This window comes from Corythoichthys intestinalis, chromosome 19, assembly GCF_030265065.1.
Source record: "Corythoichthys intestinalis isolate RoL2023-P3 chromosome 19, ASM3026506v1, whole genome shotgun sequence".
Classification (NCBI taxonomy): domain Eukaryota; kingdom Metazoa; phylum Chordata; class Actinopteri; order Syngnathiformes; family Syngnathidae; genus Corythoichthys; species Corythoichthys intestinalis.
The window spans coordinates 35,606,932-35,627,377 of NC_080413.1; the positions used below are offsets into that span (position 1 = coordinate 35,606,932).

The following is a 20,446-nucleotide window of genomic DNA, read 5'->3' on the forward strand; positions in this document are numbered from 1 at the left end:
ACTGACAGGGAGATTACACGGACATTTCACGGGTCGCGCGTTAGTATCATGTCCTGGACTTTCCCGGGAAGCGGTGTGCGTGAAAGCATTCCCGCGTCACAGTACGATGTCTGATGTCTCATAAATATCATGGCGTGCCGATTGTCACTTCATCTCTCTTGGCAGTAAGACGAAAAGCGGGAAACAAACATCAACATAGCAAACTTGAAATAGATAAATTAAACTGAAAACTTAACGAAATTAAATTGCTACGGGATCGTAGAGGCAAGGAAGAGATGCGTTCATGGGTTTATTAAATACATGTTTGCTACTACCACCAAGATCTGCACCCGCGGCGGCTCCACCCGGGGACGCACCCGAGGGTTCTCGCGGTGGCCTTCCTACTTGGCAGGGCTGCCCAGCAAACAAAAATACTGTACACGCGATCACAGAAAAGGGGGAATAACACTATGGGTCCGTGACATTACAACTGAGGAAGAGAGTCCATTTTTGGAAATGTGTGGTGTATTTTATTGTTGATGTTACGGTCCGATACTGCAGAAACAAGGTTGTACTTCAAAGCACAAAACAACGGAGGGACACGTTCAAGGGTATATTAAATAAATATTTGCAACTACCACCAAGATATGCACCTGCGGCGGCTCCACCGGGCCCGTGTTCCATGCGCGCCGTCGCGGCCTTCCTACACGGCGGGGCCTGAGGCACGCTTCCCCGCAAGCAAAAATACATGCGATCGTGATTGATGAGCTTGAATTGGCTTCAGTTACGACGTTGGGAACGCTCAATCTGGAATTGACCAACATTGTGACAGCCGATGCCGACCAAAAATGACGTAATGTCTGTTTTATAAAATCGCGGCAGCAGCTCTCCCCGCACAGAGCGCCAGTGGGCAACATGGGACAAGTGTCCAACCCGCGTCATTCTCTGGACATCTCTACATGCGTGAAAGTATGACGCGAGTAAATCCCATGTCACCTTACACGGGAATTTCCCTGGATATGTGTGTGAAAAGGGCTTTTCAGACTTGTCCCATGTTGGCGCCTCGACGGTCTCTGTACAGGGGGCGGGATTTTATAACCCTGACATGACGTCATTTTTGGTCGGCATCGGCAAAAAAATGAACCACACATTTCCAAATATGGATAATGGACTCTCTTCCTCGCTCCAAGATCCAGTAGAGATCCAGTAGCAATTTAATTTTGTGATATTTCCAGTTTAATTTAGCTATTTCCAGTTTGTCGTGTTGAGAATTGCAATATTTGTATACCGCTTTTCGTCTTACTGCGAAGAAAGACTGACGATCGGCCTGCCATGATATTTAATTCATCAAGCTTCGCGCTGTGACCCAGGAGTTAAACCGCTGCTTTCACACATGCTACGTCCCGGACATTATACTAGGATGTGACCCAATTAATGTCGTGTCAGTCGACCCGGGAAATTGCTTTCAGACATAAGGTCTACCCATTTAAATCCTGGTATTTAAACTTATTTCTGAAAGCGGCACATGTCAGGGATCGGCAAGCAGCGACCCTGGAGCCACACGGAGCTATTTAGACCCTCTGGTACGGCTCAGTTTTATATTAAATAAATGTAAATTATAAAAGTTTTATTCTGAATCTTGCATTTAACAAAAAATGTTAAACTTCCCTTTAGTAAGTAAATCAAATCAAGCTGACTTTTTTGAGTGTTTGCAGAACACGCAGGTTATGAATTCACCAACTATGTAAAGTAATAGATGCCACTCAAAAACTGTACTCACAAGTCTTAGCACCATTCACAGGTGCAAATATGGGATGCTGATACCGATATCTAAAAAAATATCAGCCGATTGCCAATATCCAAAGCTGATTTTGTAAGCCGATATACCGTATTTTTCGGACTATAAGTCGCGTTTTTTTTCCTATTTTGGCTGGGGGTGCGACTTATACTCAGGAGCGACTTATGTGTGGAATTATTAACACATTATGATATAATTTCACATGTTATTTTGGTGTTTTGCAGTGACACTGATGGTTTTGTAAAGTTGTTAGCATGTTCTTATGCTATAGCTATCTGAATAACTCTTTATACCTATGGCCACGTTCGCGTTCTGCCTTTGGCAGTGTATGTTCAATTGTATTATTGACTTTTTTATCTTGAAATGGATGCATTTAGTTTGTGGCGCTTTCATGCCCACGTGAGGGCGCACTCGCACTTGTTTACGTGGAGAAGAGTGCTCACACGCCAGAAGAAGACGGACAGCTACGTAGCTCTGAGTGAGTGAGTCAGTGAGTGGGCGAGTTACAGCGAGAGAGAATAGACGGCTGCGAGCCTACTTTCATTGTTTATGCTTTAAAATCAACTCTGCAGAGGCAACGCCTGCGTGTATCATCTTTTCTGTTGTTGTTGTGTGTTTTCCACCCGCGATCGGACACTTAGAGCCAGTTGTGTGGTTGTTTGAACGATGTGCTAATGATAGCGAACGCATGCTAACCTGTTACTTATTACTAATAGTACCTAATTATCATTTATTTACGTTGATGCGAACCTGTTTTCTGTCGAGGACCAAATTGATTCAGCAAATTATACGGACGTCCAGCATTGTCTTTTGGGAGTTCGCTGTACAGCCAGGACCGAGCTGTAGCGTAGGACAGTATATTCCCATTTCGTTGTTCATACACTGTACACTGTATATTTATTTAGCATGTTGTTCTCTGTTGTATTTTTATATTAAATTGCCTTTCAAGATGACATGTCTGTTCTATGTGTTGGATTTTATCAAGTAAATTTCCCCCAAAAATTCGACTTATACTCCGGTGCGACTTGTATATGTTTTTTTTCTCTTCGCTGGGCATTTTATGGCTGGATCGACTTATACTCAGGAGCGACTTGTAGTCCGAAAAATACGGTACTTTTTTTTTAAAAGCACGTTGATTATGAAAGGCAGCACTTCTTCTTATGATTATACACACTCAGCAAGAACAGTCGCCCATTATTTTCAAATCTTTAAACCCACCAGGACGTCACAACATGATGTAAAAAAGTGAGAGAGAGAGAGGATGCTTGCTATGTTAAAGCTAATGCTAATGCAAATGCTACGATAACACTACGAGTTACATTTAGAGTGCAAGGATTACTCAGTAAACACCTTAGAAGGCTAAAGTAACATTGCATATTTTTTTTTCATGCAAGATTTAAAAAACAAATCTGACAATATTTACAAAATTGGCAAGCCTGAAGCTTCCTGTAACAGGGTCCTTCTGGGGTCCTACTGTTGGTTAGTGGCAGCCACAGTTGCAGAGACAGATGCCTGATCAAAATTGTTTTTAATCTGTCTATTGTTTTTTTTAAACGGACAAAGGCCATATATAGTGGGGCAAATAAGTATTTAGTCAACCACTAATTGTGCAAGTTCTCACACTTGAAAATATTAGAGAGGCCTGTAATTGTCAACGTGGGTAAACCTCAACCATGAGAGACAGAATGTGGAAAAAAAAAAACAAAATCACATTGTTTGATTTTTAAAGAATTTATTTGCAAATTATGGTGGAAAATAAGTATTTGGTCAATGCCAAAAGTTCATCTCAATACTTTGTTATGCACCCTTAGTTGGCAATAACGGAGGCCAAACGTTTTCTGTAACTCTTCACAAGCTTTTCACACATTGTTGCTGGAATTTTGGCCCATTCCTCCATGCAGATCTCCTGTAGAGCAGTGATGTTTTGGGGCTGTCGTTGGGCAACACGGACTTTCAACTCCCTCCACAGATTTTCTATGGGGTTGAGATCAGGATAATGGCTAGGCCACTCCAGGACCTTGAAATGCTTCTTACGAAGCCACTCCTTTGTTGCCCTGGCTGTGTGTTTGAGCTCATTGTGATGCTAAAAGACCCAGTCACGTCTCATCTTCAATGCCCTTGCTGATGGAAGGAGATTTTCACTCAAAATCTCTTGATACATGGCCCGATTCATTCTTTCCTTTACACAGATCAGTCGTCCTGGTCCCTTTGCAGAAAAACAGCCCCAAAGCATGATGTTTCCACCCCCATGCTTCCCAGTGGGTATGGTGTTCTTCGGATGCAATTCAGTATTCTTTCTCCTCCAAACACGAGAACCTGTGTTTCTACCAAAAAGTTCTATTTTGGTTTCATCTGACCATAACACATTCTTCCAGTCCTCTTCTGGATCATCCAAATGCTCTCTAATGAACCGCAGACAGGCCTGGACGTGTACTTTCTTCAGCAGGGCGACACATCTGGCAGTGCAGGATTTGAGTCCCTGGCGGCACATTGTGTTACTGATAGTGGCCTTTGTTACTGTGGTCCCAGCTCTCTGTAGGTCATTCACTAGGTCCCTCCGTGTGGTTCTTGGATTTTTGCTCACTGTTCTTGTTATCATTTTGATGCCACGGGGTGAGATCTTGCATGGAGCACCAGATCGAGGGAGATTATCAGTGGTCTTGTATGGCTTCCATTTTCTAATAATTGCTCCCACAGTTGATTTCTTTACACCAAGCGTTTTATCAATTGCAGATTCAGTCTTCCCAGCCTGGTGCAGGTCTACAATTTTGTCTCTGGTGTCCTTCGACAGCTCTTTGGTCTTGCCCAAAGTGGAGTTTGGAGTGTGACTGACTGAGGTTATGGACAGGTGTCTTTTATACCGATAATTAAAGTTATTAAAGTAGATAATTAAAGTAAGTTAAAACATGCTCCATTACAACAGGTAACGAGTGGAGCCTCGTTCGATCTCGGTAGAAAAAGTTAGACCTCTTTGACAGCCAGAAATCTTGCTTGTTCGTAGGTGACCAAATACTTATTTTCCACTCTAATTTAGAAATAAATTCTTTAAAAATCAAATAATGTTATTTTCTTTTTTTTTTCACATTTTGTCTCTCATGGTTGAGGTTTACCCGTGTTGACAATTACAGGCCTCTCGAATCTTATCAACTCGGAGAACTTGCACAATTGGTGGTTGACTAAATACTTATTTGCCCCACTGTATCTGGCCAATATATCGGTCGAGCTCTACTTTATACAATGCATAAATTCACCAACTATGTCAAATTTACCAACTATGTTAAGTTCTGGTCGCAACTTGGAAGGTGTAACCTCAAGTCTTTGCGCCATACACAGGTGCAAATACTTTACATTGTTGGTAAATTTATGAATAAAGGATTGTGTAAAGCGAGCATTGATTCTGTTTTCTAAAAGGATGCTAAACTTGTTTGTTAAATCAGAATGCAGAACACAATATACTGTATAGTATATGTCAAGTTCAAAAATAGATCCTTAGGTAGACATTGTAAAATTACCCAAAAATAAGGAGAGAAGACACTCAGTTTTCTTGGCCAAGAAGAGCAAAAAGTGACTAGTGACAGTCACCAAAATTGATCTAAAGAAAAAAATCCTCCTTGGTATTTTATTTAGGGGTTTGTCCTAAAAAAATGGATGCCGCCCTGAGGGAGGGGAGAGCAAGCTGGAGACACCCATGTGGTTTTTGATTGGATATGTGTGTGCATGTAGGCGGAACTAAGTAAATACACGTGTGTAAGCAAGAGCTCATGTAAACAATCATGTAAACAGTCAAAACAATCATGTAAACAGTCAAAATGACCCAGACACTTCAGTTATGTAACGCTGCGGCCATGGAAGATGTCCTCGGATGGAAAATTGTCCTCGAAGGTCTAGACGAAAGTCCAGAAGCCAGGTGCTGAAGATGCCTCGGAAGGTCTAATTACGCAATGATGCGGCCATGAAACAAGGCAGTTGTCATCCCGACCCTCTTTTACTCTTTGTAACACTTAAGCATTATACTACAACCTGGTATAGCAAGCAATAATCATTTACTGGTTATATTAGTAAGAAAAATATGGCCATATGTATTATTTATGGTATATATGAGCACAGCAAATATTCAATCAATCAGTCAAGCAAGTATTTAATCAATCAAACCTCGATAATTACCTCGACAGTATACAAATGTATGTACTACATATATTTAATCACATTTAGATATTTTTCATTATGATATATATCTCTTGATTTATTTTCACTATAAGAGATTATAATGCAAATTGATTTAGATAACGTTTTCTGGATTGATATAACACTTTATGTCCTCTTAAGTTAACTCATGCCGCACATAAAGTCTGACAATTGTGTACGACTCCTCGGAGATGTCCATGCGGAAACGATTAGTTTCATTTGATTTCCTCCGAGTGACGTGAAGGGTTAACTGTGCCAACACTATTTATCAACATCAGGGAAACTGGCTTCTCCAGCTGTCTCTCTCTGCCAAGGTGTTCTGCACTGATACAACCCTGTAGGGAGCATGCATGCGATTAAAGTAGAAGCCAACTCCCAGCTTATGGACTCCCGTTGACCTCTGGGAAGTCTGCAGCACAGACTTCGATCTTCTTTGCTAAGTCCGAGTAAGGATTAGTTAGGTAAATGAAAAAAGTTTTGTTGTTTAGTCTTTTAGAATTTGTTTCCTGAACAGCTTGAAAAACATTGGCTAACAACAATATGGCTTTACCTGCCGCAGATTTTTGCATGCGAGTCGAATCTGAGTCTGATTTTGAAGCCTCGGAAATGTATTGAGGAGGAAAAATAACCCATCTAAATGTCTTTTTTTCTTCAATTTGAACAAAGCTCTCCAACAGTATAGCCATATAATAGGGTTATTAATTAGAAAAAAAAAAATCACAAATCCTTTTTATTTTTTTCTGCAGGATTTGCTTCACTAATGTAAATATAAATATATAATAATAAACGTACTGTATATATATTTTTGCAATATACTTTAGGATTATTTTGTTGCGTGTAGCTCTTAACTCTTTCACTGCCATTGGCAGTTAAACACATCAAATCCATTTCAATTGTGAAATGATCATCTGAGGTGGGTAGAGTAGTTAAAAATTTGAGTAGCGTTACTTCAAAATAATATTACTCAAGTAAAAGGAAAAGTAGTCATCCAAAAAATGTACTCAAGTAACAGTAAAAAATGTATTTGGTGAAAAGAATACTCAAGTAATGAGTAGGATTGTCAGTAACTGCTTACGATGTGTGATTTTTGTTTTTTTGAAACAATGTATTATTTTTCTCACCACTATCTCTCAATATCTAAGTCTATCTATATGATCTGCTATTATTATACTGCACTATAACCTATTACATAACCACATTAAGCCAAAGAAATACAAAAAAATATCATTGAATAGAAAAAAAAATCACAGAAAGGAAGCATAATTCGTCCAAAGTGCATTAGTGCCTTCTTGTGGAGAAAACAGTTACTAGTTTGAATAGTTAAATAGTAGGGCTGCAATTAACTATTAACTTTTATAATCGATTAGTCGTGTGATTAAATAAACAATTAATTGGATAAATGTCAGTTTTTTTCAATTACTTTCACAATTTAACTTGAAATTTTTTAGGCATGTTGTAAGTAACAATGGAGAAAAAATGGATAACTTTTTCCTTTAAAAATATTTTATTACAGCTTCCTAACTTAACTGTTGTCTACAATTTTACTGTTTAAAGATTCTAATTAAGGTTCTGGGTACAAAACATTAAAAGGATTTCTCAGTACACAAATCAGACAAAAGTCCTGTTCATTCAAATAAAAAAAAGTGCTGCTGAATGACATTTTTTTTTTTTCTTCTGGGCAATGCGCTGATATAAATTGTGTCAATGATTATTTTCTTTAAACAAACTAAACAAAAAATTTCAAATGAGGAGGCAGACTGTAAAGAATCGGTTTTCTTTATCAAACAGTTGTTCATAAATGCTATCCAAATCCAATTTCAAAGCACACTCTTTTGCAAGACAATTTACAGTTTGAATAAAAGTTTGTTTTGTAATATGAATGTTATGAATGGGTTTATGTGTGTGGTTTCTTTATAAAAAGAAATGGGACTTTACTATCCAACAATAACTCAAGTGCTAACATTCTTCTCCAAAACATAAAGTACAAACGGACAGTTGTGACACTAATTATCATAATCGTTAACTAGCTTAACACTTTGTGCTAAGTAGTAACGTCTCATCAAAAAAAATACAAAAAATACAATCGGCTTCATTTACTCTCCTCTGATGGAGGCACACTGGATCTAACAGCACAAAAAAACAATCTAACTCTCGAGACTTTGTAGTATTGATTTAGCATCCCAACCTGAGTGTAGCAGTGAACTCTCTCTTTCGTCCTAATTACTGGCAAACGCGCAGCCTCACATTAGCCACACACAAGGACCCAAATGGGACTGCTCATAGCGGCCGGCAAAAATCGATTTTCAAATTAGTTGGCAACTAATTTATAAATTTAACCGAATAGTTGTTGCAGCCTTAATTTGAGTAAAATTATTATAATGTTTCAGTGGTACCTCGACATACGATCGTTTCGACACACAATCTTTTCGACAGCCGACGTAAAATTTGACACACCTTTTATCCAACGACATGCTCGAAATACGACTATTTATGACAGCGCCGCAGTTTCTTTGTTTTCCCGCAAGACCGACGCACAGCGGTTTTTCTTTAGAGAGAAATCAACATGGGTTCCAAGAATGTTAGTGGAAGTGGTGCAAACAAAATAAAAAGGTGAGGCTTACCAGTGAAATGAAGATGGAAATGATAGAAAAATATGAGCGTGGTGTGTCGTCCATGATTGTTAACAATGTCGACGGTCCTCCTCCGACCTCCTTTCGCCAGTCTTTATAAGTTAAGGTGACCATTATTATTGTTGTAACATCGCAAAAAAATCGCCAGCTTCGTCAGGTTTTTAATCATTTATTTCAGAACTTGTGCAACACAACATGCCTTCTCTCCGCCGCAGCTGAACAAAGTGAAAGTAAAATGTCCTCTCTCATTCTGTCAAGTCAGCCACGCGGTGCGTTCAGGCACACCACTCAAAACACATTCGCCACATTATAATAATAATAATTATAATATAATACGTTATATTATTACAGGTATTACTACTATTACTACTATTATTATATTATTATTCTGATTTTTATTCATAATTTATTTGTTTTGCTTTGTGCAATTGCTATAGACCCTACTCACCGACGTCACAGAATGATGTGTCGCTGTATCCGGCCGCCATATTGTCCGTCTCTGTTTAGCCCTATTCTCAATGGTTTCAATTAGTCGTTCAGTTTATAGAGTAATTCATGGAAGCCCCAGTGCTTTCAGACGCGGTAAACTCATTGGATGCGTTGCATAAAAGGCGTTATGTGGAAAGGCTTCAGTCTATCCATTCGCCAGATCCATATTTGATGCCTAAATCGATATTTTTCGACCCGCTGTCTTCGCCCTCTCTGCCTGACATCTGCTACCCTGATATCTACAACTATCTATTCCACAGAAACTCGGCCTATTCTCACGAAACTTTGAAAAACATTAAGAGCAGCACTCTGAGCAACATTACCCTGTGTGATTTCTAAAATGGCGACAATCAAAAAAAAAAAAAAAAGTTGACTGCGATGGCCGATGCTTCAAGGATAGGTGGATATTGGACTATTTCTTCAATAAAACACGCAACAACTGTGTCTGCCTCATTTGCAAAGAGACAGTCGAGTTCGATGTGACGCGATAATAACAAGACACGCTGACATGTACAAAATGAGGGGCGGCTAGTTTGACTTCGTTTTAACGAGTGGAGGGTGGCTTGACCGCAGTTTCGCAAGAGCCCGAGTGTCGAAAGAGAACGCCACAAAGATGAGACTGTTGAAATTATGAATTAAAAAAAATAATAAAGCAAATGTGACACACAGAAGGGCTTGCTAACATTTGTTTAAATATATTGTTCTATGTAAATCAGCCAAGGTAGCGCCCCCCGCATTTTTACCACACCAAATCTGGCCCCCTTTGCAAAAGGTTTGGACACACCTGTTTAACTGATGATCCGTAGACGAGGCCAGCTTCTTTCACTTGGTACCAGCTAAATATTATTCAAAAAATAATGATGGTGGAAGAAATAAGCATCTTGAATTTGAAACTGTATGTTGTCGGCGATTAGCCTCGCAATGATCTTAATTGTGGTTGTCAGCCCAAAACCCTCTAAATATATATTAAATGCATCTTACCAGATATAAAATGACTACTACATAATCCGTGGTAATCGTTCGGAGCCCAGTTTTCTCGTCGAATCGCAGCAGTCCATCTCGCTCTCCTCTCCGGGTCTCTCGGAATACGGTAAAACTTCAAGTCTCTCCGTCTATCTTCTCTGTTACTGCAACCGATTAATCGATTAACTCGAGTATCCGATTAGATAAAAATATTCAAATTAAATTTTGTTGTTATTCGTTTGATTAAAGTGGCATTGTAATGGTTTATTTTGAAAGTGTTTGCATTTAGTTTTATTGATTAGGGTGGATACACTGCCCTTTGGTCTGCCTCTTTTCTCATGGCTGAATCCAACTGCTCCCTGTTAAGACCAATGTAAGCTAAGTTATTGTTTGAGCTAATGTTTTTTAATGCATTTATAATTTAGTTTATAAATATATCGAGCCATTTTTGGTAGAATATGTGTCTGAACCTTTTGTTTAGAGCATTGTAAAAATACTTTAGCATTTTATAGCATTTAAGCTAGCTGACTTTTTTTATGTAAGTTAGCCAATTGTTCTTTTGTTGTAGATAGATCCACCTTGATTTTTTTTTTCTTGTACCGTTTGAGGCTCAGCTCAGTTATTTTAATTTTTCATGTTCCTTATTTGATTATTCGAACTAACTAGTCCACTGATTAATCGACTACTAAAATAGTCGATAACTGCAGCCCTAACCAGCAGCATTTATTAGGGATTTAGTGTAGTGTACGATTTAATAGAGTTATAATGTATTCTTATGGGAAAACCCTGCTCGACATAAGACCATTTCGGCTTATAAAAAAGGTCCTGGAACGAATGAACTTTGTATGTAGAGGTAGCACTGTATAATAATAATTAAAACAAAATCATTTTTGACATTGAAGGGAAAAGGTACAGTTCTCGCACACACCATATAATTGTTTGCATTAGTATAACACATCCATTTAAATATAGAATAGCCAGACTTCACTCAACGGCCTTGAACACAGTGAAGTGAATCACCTTATGGGCGCTCATGAGGGGGAAAAGGAAAAATGGTACCGTTTCTCATAGGCACCGTCTAACTGTTTGCATTACTCGAGCGCACGTAATATAATCAATCAGGGAATGGTGTCGTTTCTCGTATTCACTGTAGGACTGCACTACTCTAACACACCTAATGGAAAATAGGTAGCACACCATAGTTTAAAGAAACAGAATAGATACACAACGCCATCTATCACGGAGGCCCAACGTGTGCGCCAGGAGCAAGATTGACGCACCAACTCTGGCAATTAGTCCTCCCGACAAACGAACAAGGACAAAGACCAGCGCGCTTTGTCCTAAAACAAGTAGCGCCAGCCCGGATAACAAAGTTGATAGCAGGCGCTTGTGACGTCAAGACCAGCGTCGGTCGCTGTGGCAACCACATCCCATTCACGCACAAACTTAAACAGCCCGAAACCGGCCAGAGAGGGATGATCCCAAAGCAACGCCCAGACACACCTTTGGCTGGCCCACTACGCCACAGACTTAAAAAACACTGGACACTGAGATAAGAGAGATTTTGCTGCTCGGAAACATGTAGCCTTGTTTTGGATCCAGAATTGTCCCTCCGTCGTCTGTTTTTGCCTTGTTTTTGACAATTGTCGACGTATAAATTGTCAACCTGCTTTCGGCGAGTCTTTTTCAAACTTTTGGAACATGGAGTCAGTACAAAGGGTTAACATCAGAGATGAAGGCGCGAAATTCCGCCTTCCCATTTGGCGCGTGCGAAGCAGCATCGGCAGAGCAGCACTTTGTTTGGCTGTCGCTGTTTCCGTGCGGCTTGACTGGGGAGGCGAATTTCAACAACATACAAAGAAATAATAAAAGGGTGCCGGTTATCAGGCAAGCCAGCAATGAGGTGTCCCTTATTTATTTATTTATTTATTTATTTATTCATTTCAGGGAGTTGGCAACCCTTATTGCGTCACACATTCACCAAATTAACATTGTGTAAAACATCACTGCTCTTGCAGCAGCTTGCGAAGTGCACAAAGACGGCTAAGTGGCATGTTTGCGCACAGTATATCCCAATACGCTATCTATGCACACTTGATAACACTGTATATGCAATTTCATCAGGCATGAGGATAGCCTAGGGGAAGCTTACACTGTAACAGGGTGGGATAATGAACCAGGATCATGCTTGACTCCACAGGGTAATAACATGTAAAAAGCTACGTGTCAGTTATGGAGTCAAGGGAAATAATCAGAATCACAGCAAACCTCCGCTGAGTCTCTGCCCATATTTTGCACAACATATTTATTTATTTAACAAAAGATGCAAATACCGATGCACTAATAATAACTGCAAACCATATGCAAGAGACACCAATTTTAACTCACACTACACTAAGTAGCACTTTCTTTTACATAAACCTTTCATAAAGAAGAAAAAGAACTATTCCCCTCGAATATTAGCCTTTAGACTCAGAGAAAACATTCCTCGTTTATATTTATTTTACATATGGGCACGAGTTTATATGGTGTAAGGCGGTATTTGAGTGCCCACTTCACTGCGCTAATCTCCCTTGCCAAATATATGTAATCTGCCCTGTAGGTCTGCTTGAGTTGCGGTGGTCTAGATTTAGAAAACACATGAAAATAGGGCCCTTAGTGTTGTATTTGAGTTATACTGAATAATTTGCTAACTTGCACAGCAAAAGTCCACTGAGCTAGAATGCTATAAAATGCTAACTTTTATTTTTACAGTGCTCTTAACAAATCGTTCAAACACATATTCCCTAAAAAACTGCTAAATATACCTATAAACAAAATTATGAACGCATTAAAAAGAAAAAAAAAAAAGTGTTACCTCAAACAAAAACTTAGCTTATGTTGGTTTTAACAGGGAGCAGCTGGATTCAGTCATGTTAAATGAGTTCTGTCATATTCACTGTTGCGTTGCCACTAGAGGTCAGTGTAACCACTTAAATCAATAAAAAAAGGCGCAAACACTTTCAAAACTAATCATTACAACGCCACTCTAATTGAATGAATCCTCGAAGCAGCAACATTTGAGTCAAAGCTTTTTTCTAATCCAATTACTGTAGTTAATCGATTAATTGTTGCAGCACTGATGTTCATTTTTTTAAAATGTTTTTTTTTAATTTATTTTTTTAACCCACAAGCTACCCACACTAGCGCTGTGATCGACTGGTCAATCGCAATCTACGTAATGAGCACCCCTGCTCTATATGGTGTATGAATTACATGTCACAGACAGTATTAGTAAAAAAATGTAATATACAATATAATATCAGTGTTGACTATTACTGCTGCAATGATTAATCGATTAATTCAAGTAATTTGATGAGAAAAGAGCTACAAATTTACTTTTACTGCTTCGATGATTTGTTTAATTAGAGTGGCATTGTAATGGTTTGTTTTGAAAGTTGCATTTAGCTTTATTGTTTTGGGAGTATACACTGCCTTCTGTTGGCAACTGTGAATATGACATAACTCATCTAGGCTAAATCCAGCTGCTCCCTGTTCAGGCCAACAATAGGCTTTATGTTTTCTTAAGCTAATGTTTGTTTATTCATTTGTAATTTAAAGACATATTTAGACTTTTTTGTGGAAATATGTGTTTGAACGATGATAAGGCAGTTGTAAAATAGAAGTTAGTATTTTAAAGCATTTATGTTAACAGACTTTTGCTACGCAATTTTTTTTTACGATCTACTAAAATGACATCACAATTTGACTAATTAGACATTTAAACTCCAATTTTTTTGTTGTTGTTTTGCTTAGATCCTCGTTTTATACCATTTGATGCTAAGCTCAGGTATTTTAATTTAATTAGAAAAAAGATGTATTTTTAAATGCATCTATTGCTCTTGTGAAATGAAAGTGCTATTATGCGTCAGAATTATGTTTAAAGAAATATATATATTAATATTTTATATTAAAACCCCTCTTAATGTTTTCGTTTTAATAAAATTTGTAAAATTTTCAATCAAAAAATAAACTAGTAGCCCGCCATTGTTGATGTCAATAATTACTTACTCAATGCTCATGCGTGCTGAAGCCTATAAAATCAGTCGCACTCAAGCGCCAGCAGAGGGCGGCAAAACTCCATGAAACACAATTAACAAGTGAGCGTTTCACTGTACCGTCATTTAAATCTGTCTGAGGGGGCATCTGCGTTAATTGCGTCAATATTTTAACGTGATTAATTTAAAAAATTAACTAACGCCCGTTAACGCGATAATTTTAACAGCCCTAATATATATACTATACATATATAGGGTATATAAAGCATATATACTGTATATATAAATATATTAGGGCTGTCAAACGATTAAAATTTTTAATCGAGTTAATCTAATTACTGTAATTTCCGGACTACAAGACGCTACTTTTTTCCCTTATTTTGGGTCCTGCGGCATGTGCAATGATGCGGCCAATTTGTGCATTTTTCTGACGCCCACCAGGGGCGCTCAAGCATGGAATGTGGGAGTGAGACACGTGGAATATATGCATCGAGGAAGACACTAGTTTTAGTTAGTTTTAGTCAGTTTAACTTTGTGCGTTGTGCATGAATAGAGGTGGCGGACCCTTGTCTTTGTGCATCGTCTTTGTGCATGAGTAGAATTGGCAGACCCGCATCATGGAAAATGCTAGAAGAAATTAAATTGGCCATCCGAGCTGTATGGAAGCTTAGATGACTAGCGGCGAGAGATCGTTTGCCAAGACTTGCCGCATGCGAAGAGCAGCTTTTGCACAGGTGTGCCGAGAGAGCCTGGCAGCGTGAAGCGGTGTACTATGAAAGAAGTCCGCCATCACCAACAGGTTTCGAGGGGCCAGTCTGCTGCGTGACGAGGAGGATGGCATGGGCTCAGGAGTGAATTTGCCTCATTATGGGAGACATTGAAGGCGACAGCGAAGGAGAGACTGAGTAGGTGCGTGGCGAAGTGTATCTGAGCGTCTTCATATCTGACACTGAGGGTGAAGACTTCCATGGTTTGAGTGCACAGGAGGAAGAGGAAGATGAAGATAGCTAACAAAGACTTTTATGTTTTTAATAACCAGCCCACTCAGTGCTTTTACCGCCGTGTTGATGCTATGTAACTTCCGTGCCGCCACTATATAACTGCCATGTTTGCTGGCGCTGTTTGGAACGAAAAGTTAAGGTGTGTTATTAAAGTTTTGAAAACTTTTGTGTATTTCTTTTTCAATATCTCATGTTACTAAGTGGGCACACGCAGCTTATAGGCAGGAGAGGCTTATGTATATACAAAATGTTTTTCCTTTAAAAATGTTCTGGGTGAGGCTTGTAATCAGGGGCGCCCAATAGTCCAGAAATTACGGTAAATCTAATTAAAATAAAGCTTAAAAATTAATTAATCGTAATTAAACGCAATTCAAACCAACTCTAAAATATGCCATATTTTTCTGTAAATTATTGTTGGAATGGAAAGATAAGACACAAGATGGATATATGCATACAACATACTGTACATAAGTACTGTATTTGTTTATTATAACAATAAATCCACAAGATGGCATTAACATTATTAACATTATTTCTGTTAAAGGGATCCACGGATAGAAAGACGTGTAGTTCTTAAAAGATAAATGTTATAGTAATTTTATGTTAAAACTATTAAAAACTACTAACTATTAAAAATAATTTCATATTAAAACCTATTAAATGCTGTCAGCACTGCTGCAGAGATTGAAGACGTGTGGGGTGGTCATTCCCACCACCATGCTTGACAGTAGGCATGACACATTTATCTTTGTACTCCTCACCTGGTCACCGCCACACATGCTTGAGACCATAGGAACCAAACAAATTAATCTTCGTCCCATAGACCATAGGACATGGTTCCAGTAATCAATGTGCTTTGTTGACATGTCTTCAGCAAACTGTTTGCGGGCTTTCTTGTGTACCGTCTTCAGAAGAGGCTTCCTCCTGGGGTGACAGCCCCATCATCAATTTGATGTAGAGTGTGGCGTATGGTCTGAGCACTAACAGGCTGACCCCCCACCTCTTCAATCTCTGCAGCAATGCTGACAGCACTCCTGTAACTCCTGTAACTTTTGAGGGGAAATTAAGTTAACTCTATGATATAAGCTGCACACAGACTACTTTTCATTGTGTCAAAGTGTCACTTTTGTCAGTGTTGTCCCATGACAAGATATACTTAAATATCTGCAGAAAAGTCGAGAGGTGTACTCACTTTTGTGATACACTGTAGATTTGCGTCTTTACTATTCAATCAAAAAGCATCTAGCTGCTATGGTGTATAAACAATAAATACTGTGGTACAGTCCGCTCAATATGACACTCTGAACATTGTAAGGTGTCCTCCTTGCCAACAGTTATGTGATTAAATGTAGCCCTATGGAGGAAGATTTGTCTTTACTATTCAATCCACAAAAAAAAAAAAAGTTGGCTGTGACTGACAGGTGATCAGTCCATGATGTCCTCTGCCTCTCATCGTAAATACTGTATCACTATTTTGTTGATTATTCTTATTATTGAAATTATTGATGAGGTCATTTCTAATAATTCAAAGGACCAGTAATTACAATGATATTTATTTTCAAATTCTCAGATAACAGCGTTTGATGAGCTTCAAGCTGACTTCAAAGTGCCAATCGATCAAGGCAATCCACTCCACGCGGTAAGTTTGGGCTCTCTATTTTAACTCAATGACTGTCATTGTCGGCAAAAGACAGATTCTCATTAATATGTGACTAACTTAATCCAGTTTGAGGGTCCAGCTATCTTTGGCAGCTTTACTGTTTCACAATTAAACAATGCTTTTGTCGTCTGTTGTTAGTCTTAGTAGTAGTCCTTGTTCTATTTCAGGGCAGCTGTGTTCACGCTGTTATGGCGGACAGATACACACAAGTCATGGCATAGAAAACCTTGATAAATGCACTTTCTTGAAGTTTCACGAGCTTGGGACTATAGTAAATGGGCTAGGGCAGTCCCTGCTTTTCACCTCCTGGCCACGTCTACGTCAGCCCTACATGTGCTCCTTCCTCTTGCCGTCGTGTTGCACTTTGGTGCATGACCAACAGTGTGAAATGGCATTTACTCCAAGGCTCTGCACTTCCGCTGTATTATTTTTCCCACACTACATTTTAAGCACACTGGGCATGTTACTCTTTCATCCAGGTTTTCTGGAATATGAACACTTCATTTGTCAGAAAAGTATTGTTAGTACCGTGTATGTGGCAATGTGAAAGTGAAATTTGAAGGCCAGGACCCCCACCCCCCCCAACCCCCAGCACCTAAGCAGCCATAAGCAGTCGGGATGAACCACCGTGACGGTCATCTGTTCCAGCCTAAATGCCTTTATTGGGCTCATCTAGCAGCAGCACAAATTATCACACTGCCTGAGTGCTCTTTAAGCATACTATTTTCAATGAATATTTTTAGAAGAAATGTTACTTTCAATATTTACAGTAATTATGCCTAGTATACAGTGGTATGAAAAAGTATTTGAACCTTTTGGAATTTCTCACATTTCTGCATAAAATCACCATCAAATGTGATCTGATCTTTGTCAAAATCACACAGATGAAAAAACAGTGTCTGCTTTAACTAAAACCACCCAGCCATTTATAGGTTTTAATGAGGATAGTATTCAAAGAGTGACAGATGGGGGAAAGTAAGTAAGTGAACCATCACATCTAATATTTTGTGCACCCTCCCCCCCTTTTTTTTTTGGCAGCAATAACTTTAACCAGGCGCTTCGTGCTACAGATCAGTCTGGCACATCGATCAGGACTAATCTTGGCCCATTTTTCTCTGTCAAACTGCTGTAGTTCAGTCAGATTTCTGGGATGTCTGGCATGAATCGCTCTGTTTAGGTCATGCCACAGCATCTCAATGGGGTTCAAGTCTGGACTTTGACTTGGCCACTACAGAACGTGTATTTTGGTCTTCTGAAACCATTCTGAAGTTGATTTACTTCTGTGTTTTGGATCATTGTCTTGTTGCAGCATCCATCCTCTTTTTACTTTCAACTGTCTGACGGACGGCCTCAGGTTTTCCTGCAAAACATCATGATAAACTTTGAATTCATTCTTCCATTAATGATTACAGGTTGTCCAGTCCCCGAAGAAGCAAAAAGCCCTAAATCACGATGCTCCCTTCACCATGCTTCACAGTGGGGATGAGGTGTTGATAATGGTGAGCTGCTCCATTTTTCCTCCACACATGACGTTGCGTATTACTCCCAAACAATTCAACTTTGGTTTCATCAGTCCACAAAATATTTTGCCAAAACTTCTGTGGAGTGTCCAAGTGCCTTTTTGTGAACATTAAACAAGCAAAAGTGTTTTTGTAGACAGCAGTGGCTTCCTCAGCGAAGTCCTCCCATGATCACCAGTCTTGCCTGTTGTTTTACATATTGTTGATGTGTGCACAAAGATATTGTACTGTGCCAGTGATTTCTGTAAGTTTATAGCAGACAATCCAGGGTTCTTTTTTACCTGTCTGAGTATTCTGTGCTGAACTCTTGGCATCATCTTTGGTGGACAGCCACTCCTTGTTAGAAGAGCAACAGTGCCAAACTCTCACCATTCGTAGACAACTTCTCGGACTGTCGATTGATAAACATCCAGACCTTCAGAGATTTGTAAGAGTTTTGCATCCTTTCCAAGCTTTATACAAATCAATAATCCTTGATCGCAGGTCTTCAGATGGCTCTTTTGACCAAGCCCATGCACATCAGACAATGCTTCTCATCAATTCATTTCTTACCAGGTGTGTATTTTATAGTGGGCAGGGCAGCTTTAAACCACTCATCAGTGATTGAGCACACACCTGACTTAGAATGTTTGGTAAAAAATGGTTTCAATGGCTCTTTAAGTCTCCTTAGTCAGAGAGTTCACTTAATTGCTGTATTTCTCCCTTCTGTCGTTGTTTGCATGCTATCCTCATTAAAATATGAAAACCTATAAATGTTTCGGTGGTTTTAGTTAAGCAGACACTGTTTTTTCATCTGTGTAATTTTGACATGCAGAAATGTGAGAAATTCCAAAAGGTCAGATACTTTTTTATACCACTGTATGTTTAACGAAAACTGTCCTAACAATACAGTCCTCACATGATTTTACAAGTAAGTTGAAGCCACGTGATAAAATTTCTACTTTTAAAAGGTGCTGTCCGAGCCAGATTTTCTTTGATTTTGAGGGTAATACTAATTTTTATGCCAGCATTTGAGCCACTCACCCAGTGACACTGTAAGACAGTATGCTTACTTACATTAACACATCAAGCTCAATTTTCTCACTTCAGCTGGCATTTGCAACTCCCTCAAGAGTATAAGTGTCATCTGAGTCTTAATACCGCACTTTAACTTTATCATTGCTTAGAGATTAGATTTAAAACATTAGTGAATCACTTTGATTAGGATTACTTTGTCAGCATGTCATGCTATATCTTATTACATAGAGACCTAACTTTAACGATGAGTAAATAAGAAAAATGTGACAGTCAAATACAACAGAGACCTAGCTAAATTAATGCAAAACATATTAAACTCATTTTTTAAAGATTCTTTTTATTATTATTATTATTATATTTCATCAAATAGAGTTGTTTTGCAATCATATCTTTCACGTGCCTTGTGATGATGCTCCCTGTTATTTTTCATTGCTGGGAGGTAACTTAACGCCACTCCTTGCACATTTTCCACTTGATTGCACAACCTACATAACACATACTGTACACACACATTATAGATTTTTTTAATGGGTCTCAGTCAAGTGATTAGACTTGTCGTGTCAAGGTCTTGACCAGGGTCATGCATTCATGCTGACCTGTTTTTTGCATTATGCAAACTGGAAAAAAATAACACAATTTTGAAAGGAAACATCAGCAGATTTTAGTAACATTTAGAGTAGAGTTGTCCGATGATGACTAGCCAATATCCCGATATTGTCCAACTCCAAAAAATCAGAGACTGATGTCAAACCGATACTGATATATGCGGTCAATATATTGTGATGCCTCACTGGATGGTTTAATAATGATAAATGTAACAACTTCAATGTTTTTCCAAATAAGCATTTGTGAAAAATAAGAGAACAAGTTCAACTGAAGTTATGGAAAAAGTGCCTTTACTGCACCAATTTATTGATTGTTGAAATCAAAATAGTGCAAACATCAGTTTTTTGGATGAAGTGCAAGTGCAAAGTACTAATAGGGCACGTATTCTGTTCTCAACGTGTGTGTAGGTACACAAATTGTCAGATAGCGAACAAATCAGGCTCTAAAGAGAAGTCAGATGCTGGAGTAAAGTTGAATTGGCTTTACTATGGTCATCCTTCTATTGACAAGAGCACTGATACTTTCATATGAAATAAAGTGACAATTAAAACAAAGTATACA

At 38.8% G+C, this 20,446-nt stretch overlaps 1 protein-coding gene across 2 annotated transcripts in view; it reads left to right on the plus strand.

The window, feature by feature from the left end:
* cnih3 (cornichon family AMPA receptor auxiliary protein 3) overlaps positions 1-20,446 on the plus strand; it is a 188,302-nt gene that overhangs the window by 36,498 nt on the left and 131,358 nt on the right. For both annotated transcript variants that reach the window (XM_057822012.1, XM_057822011.1), the window contains exon 2: positions 16,653-16,721. In XM_057822012.1, the coding sequence (XP_057677995.1) occupies positions 16,653-16,721 (69 nt within the window). The remainder of the gene's footprint in view (positions 1-16,652; positions 16,722-20,446) is intronic.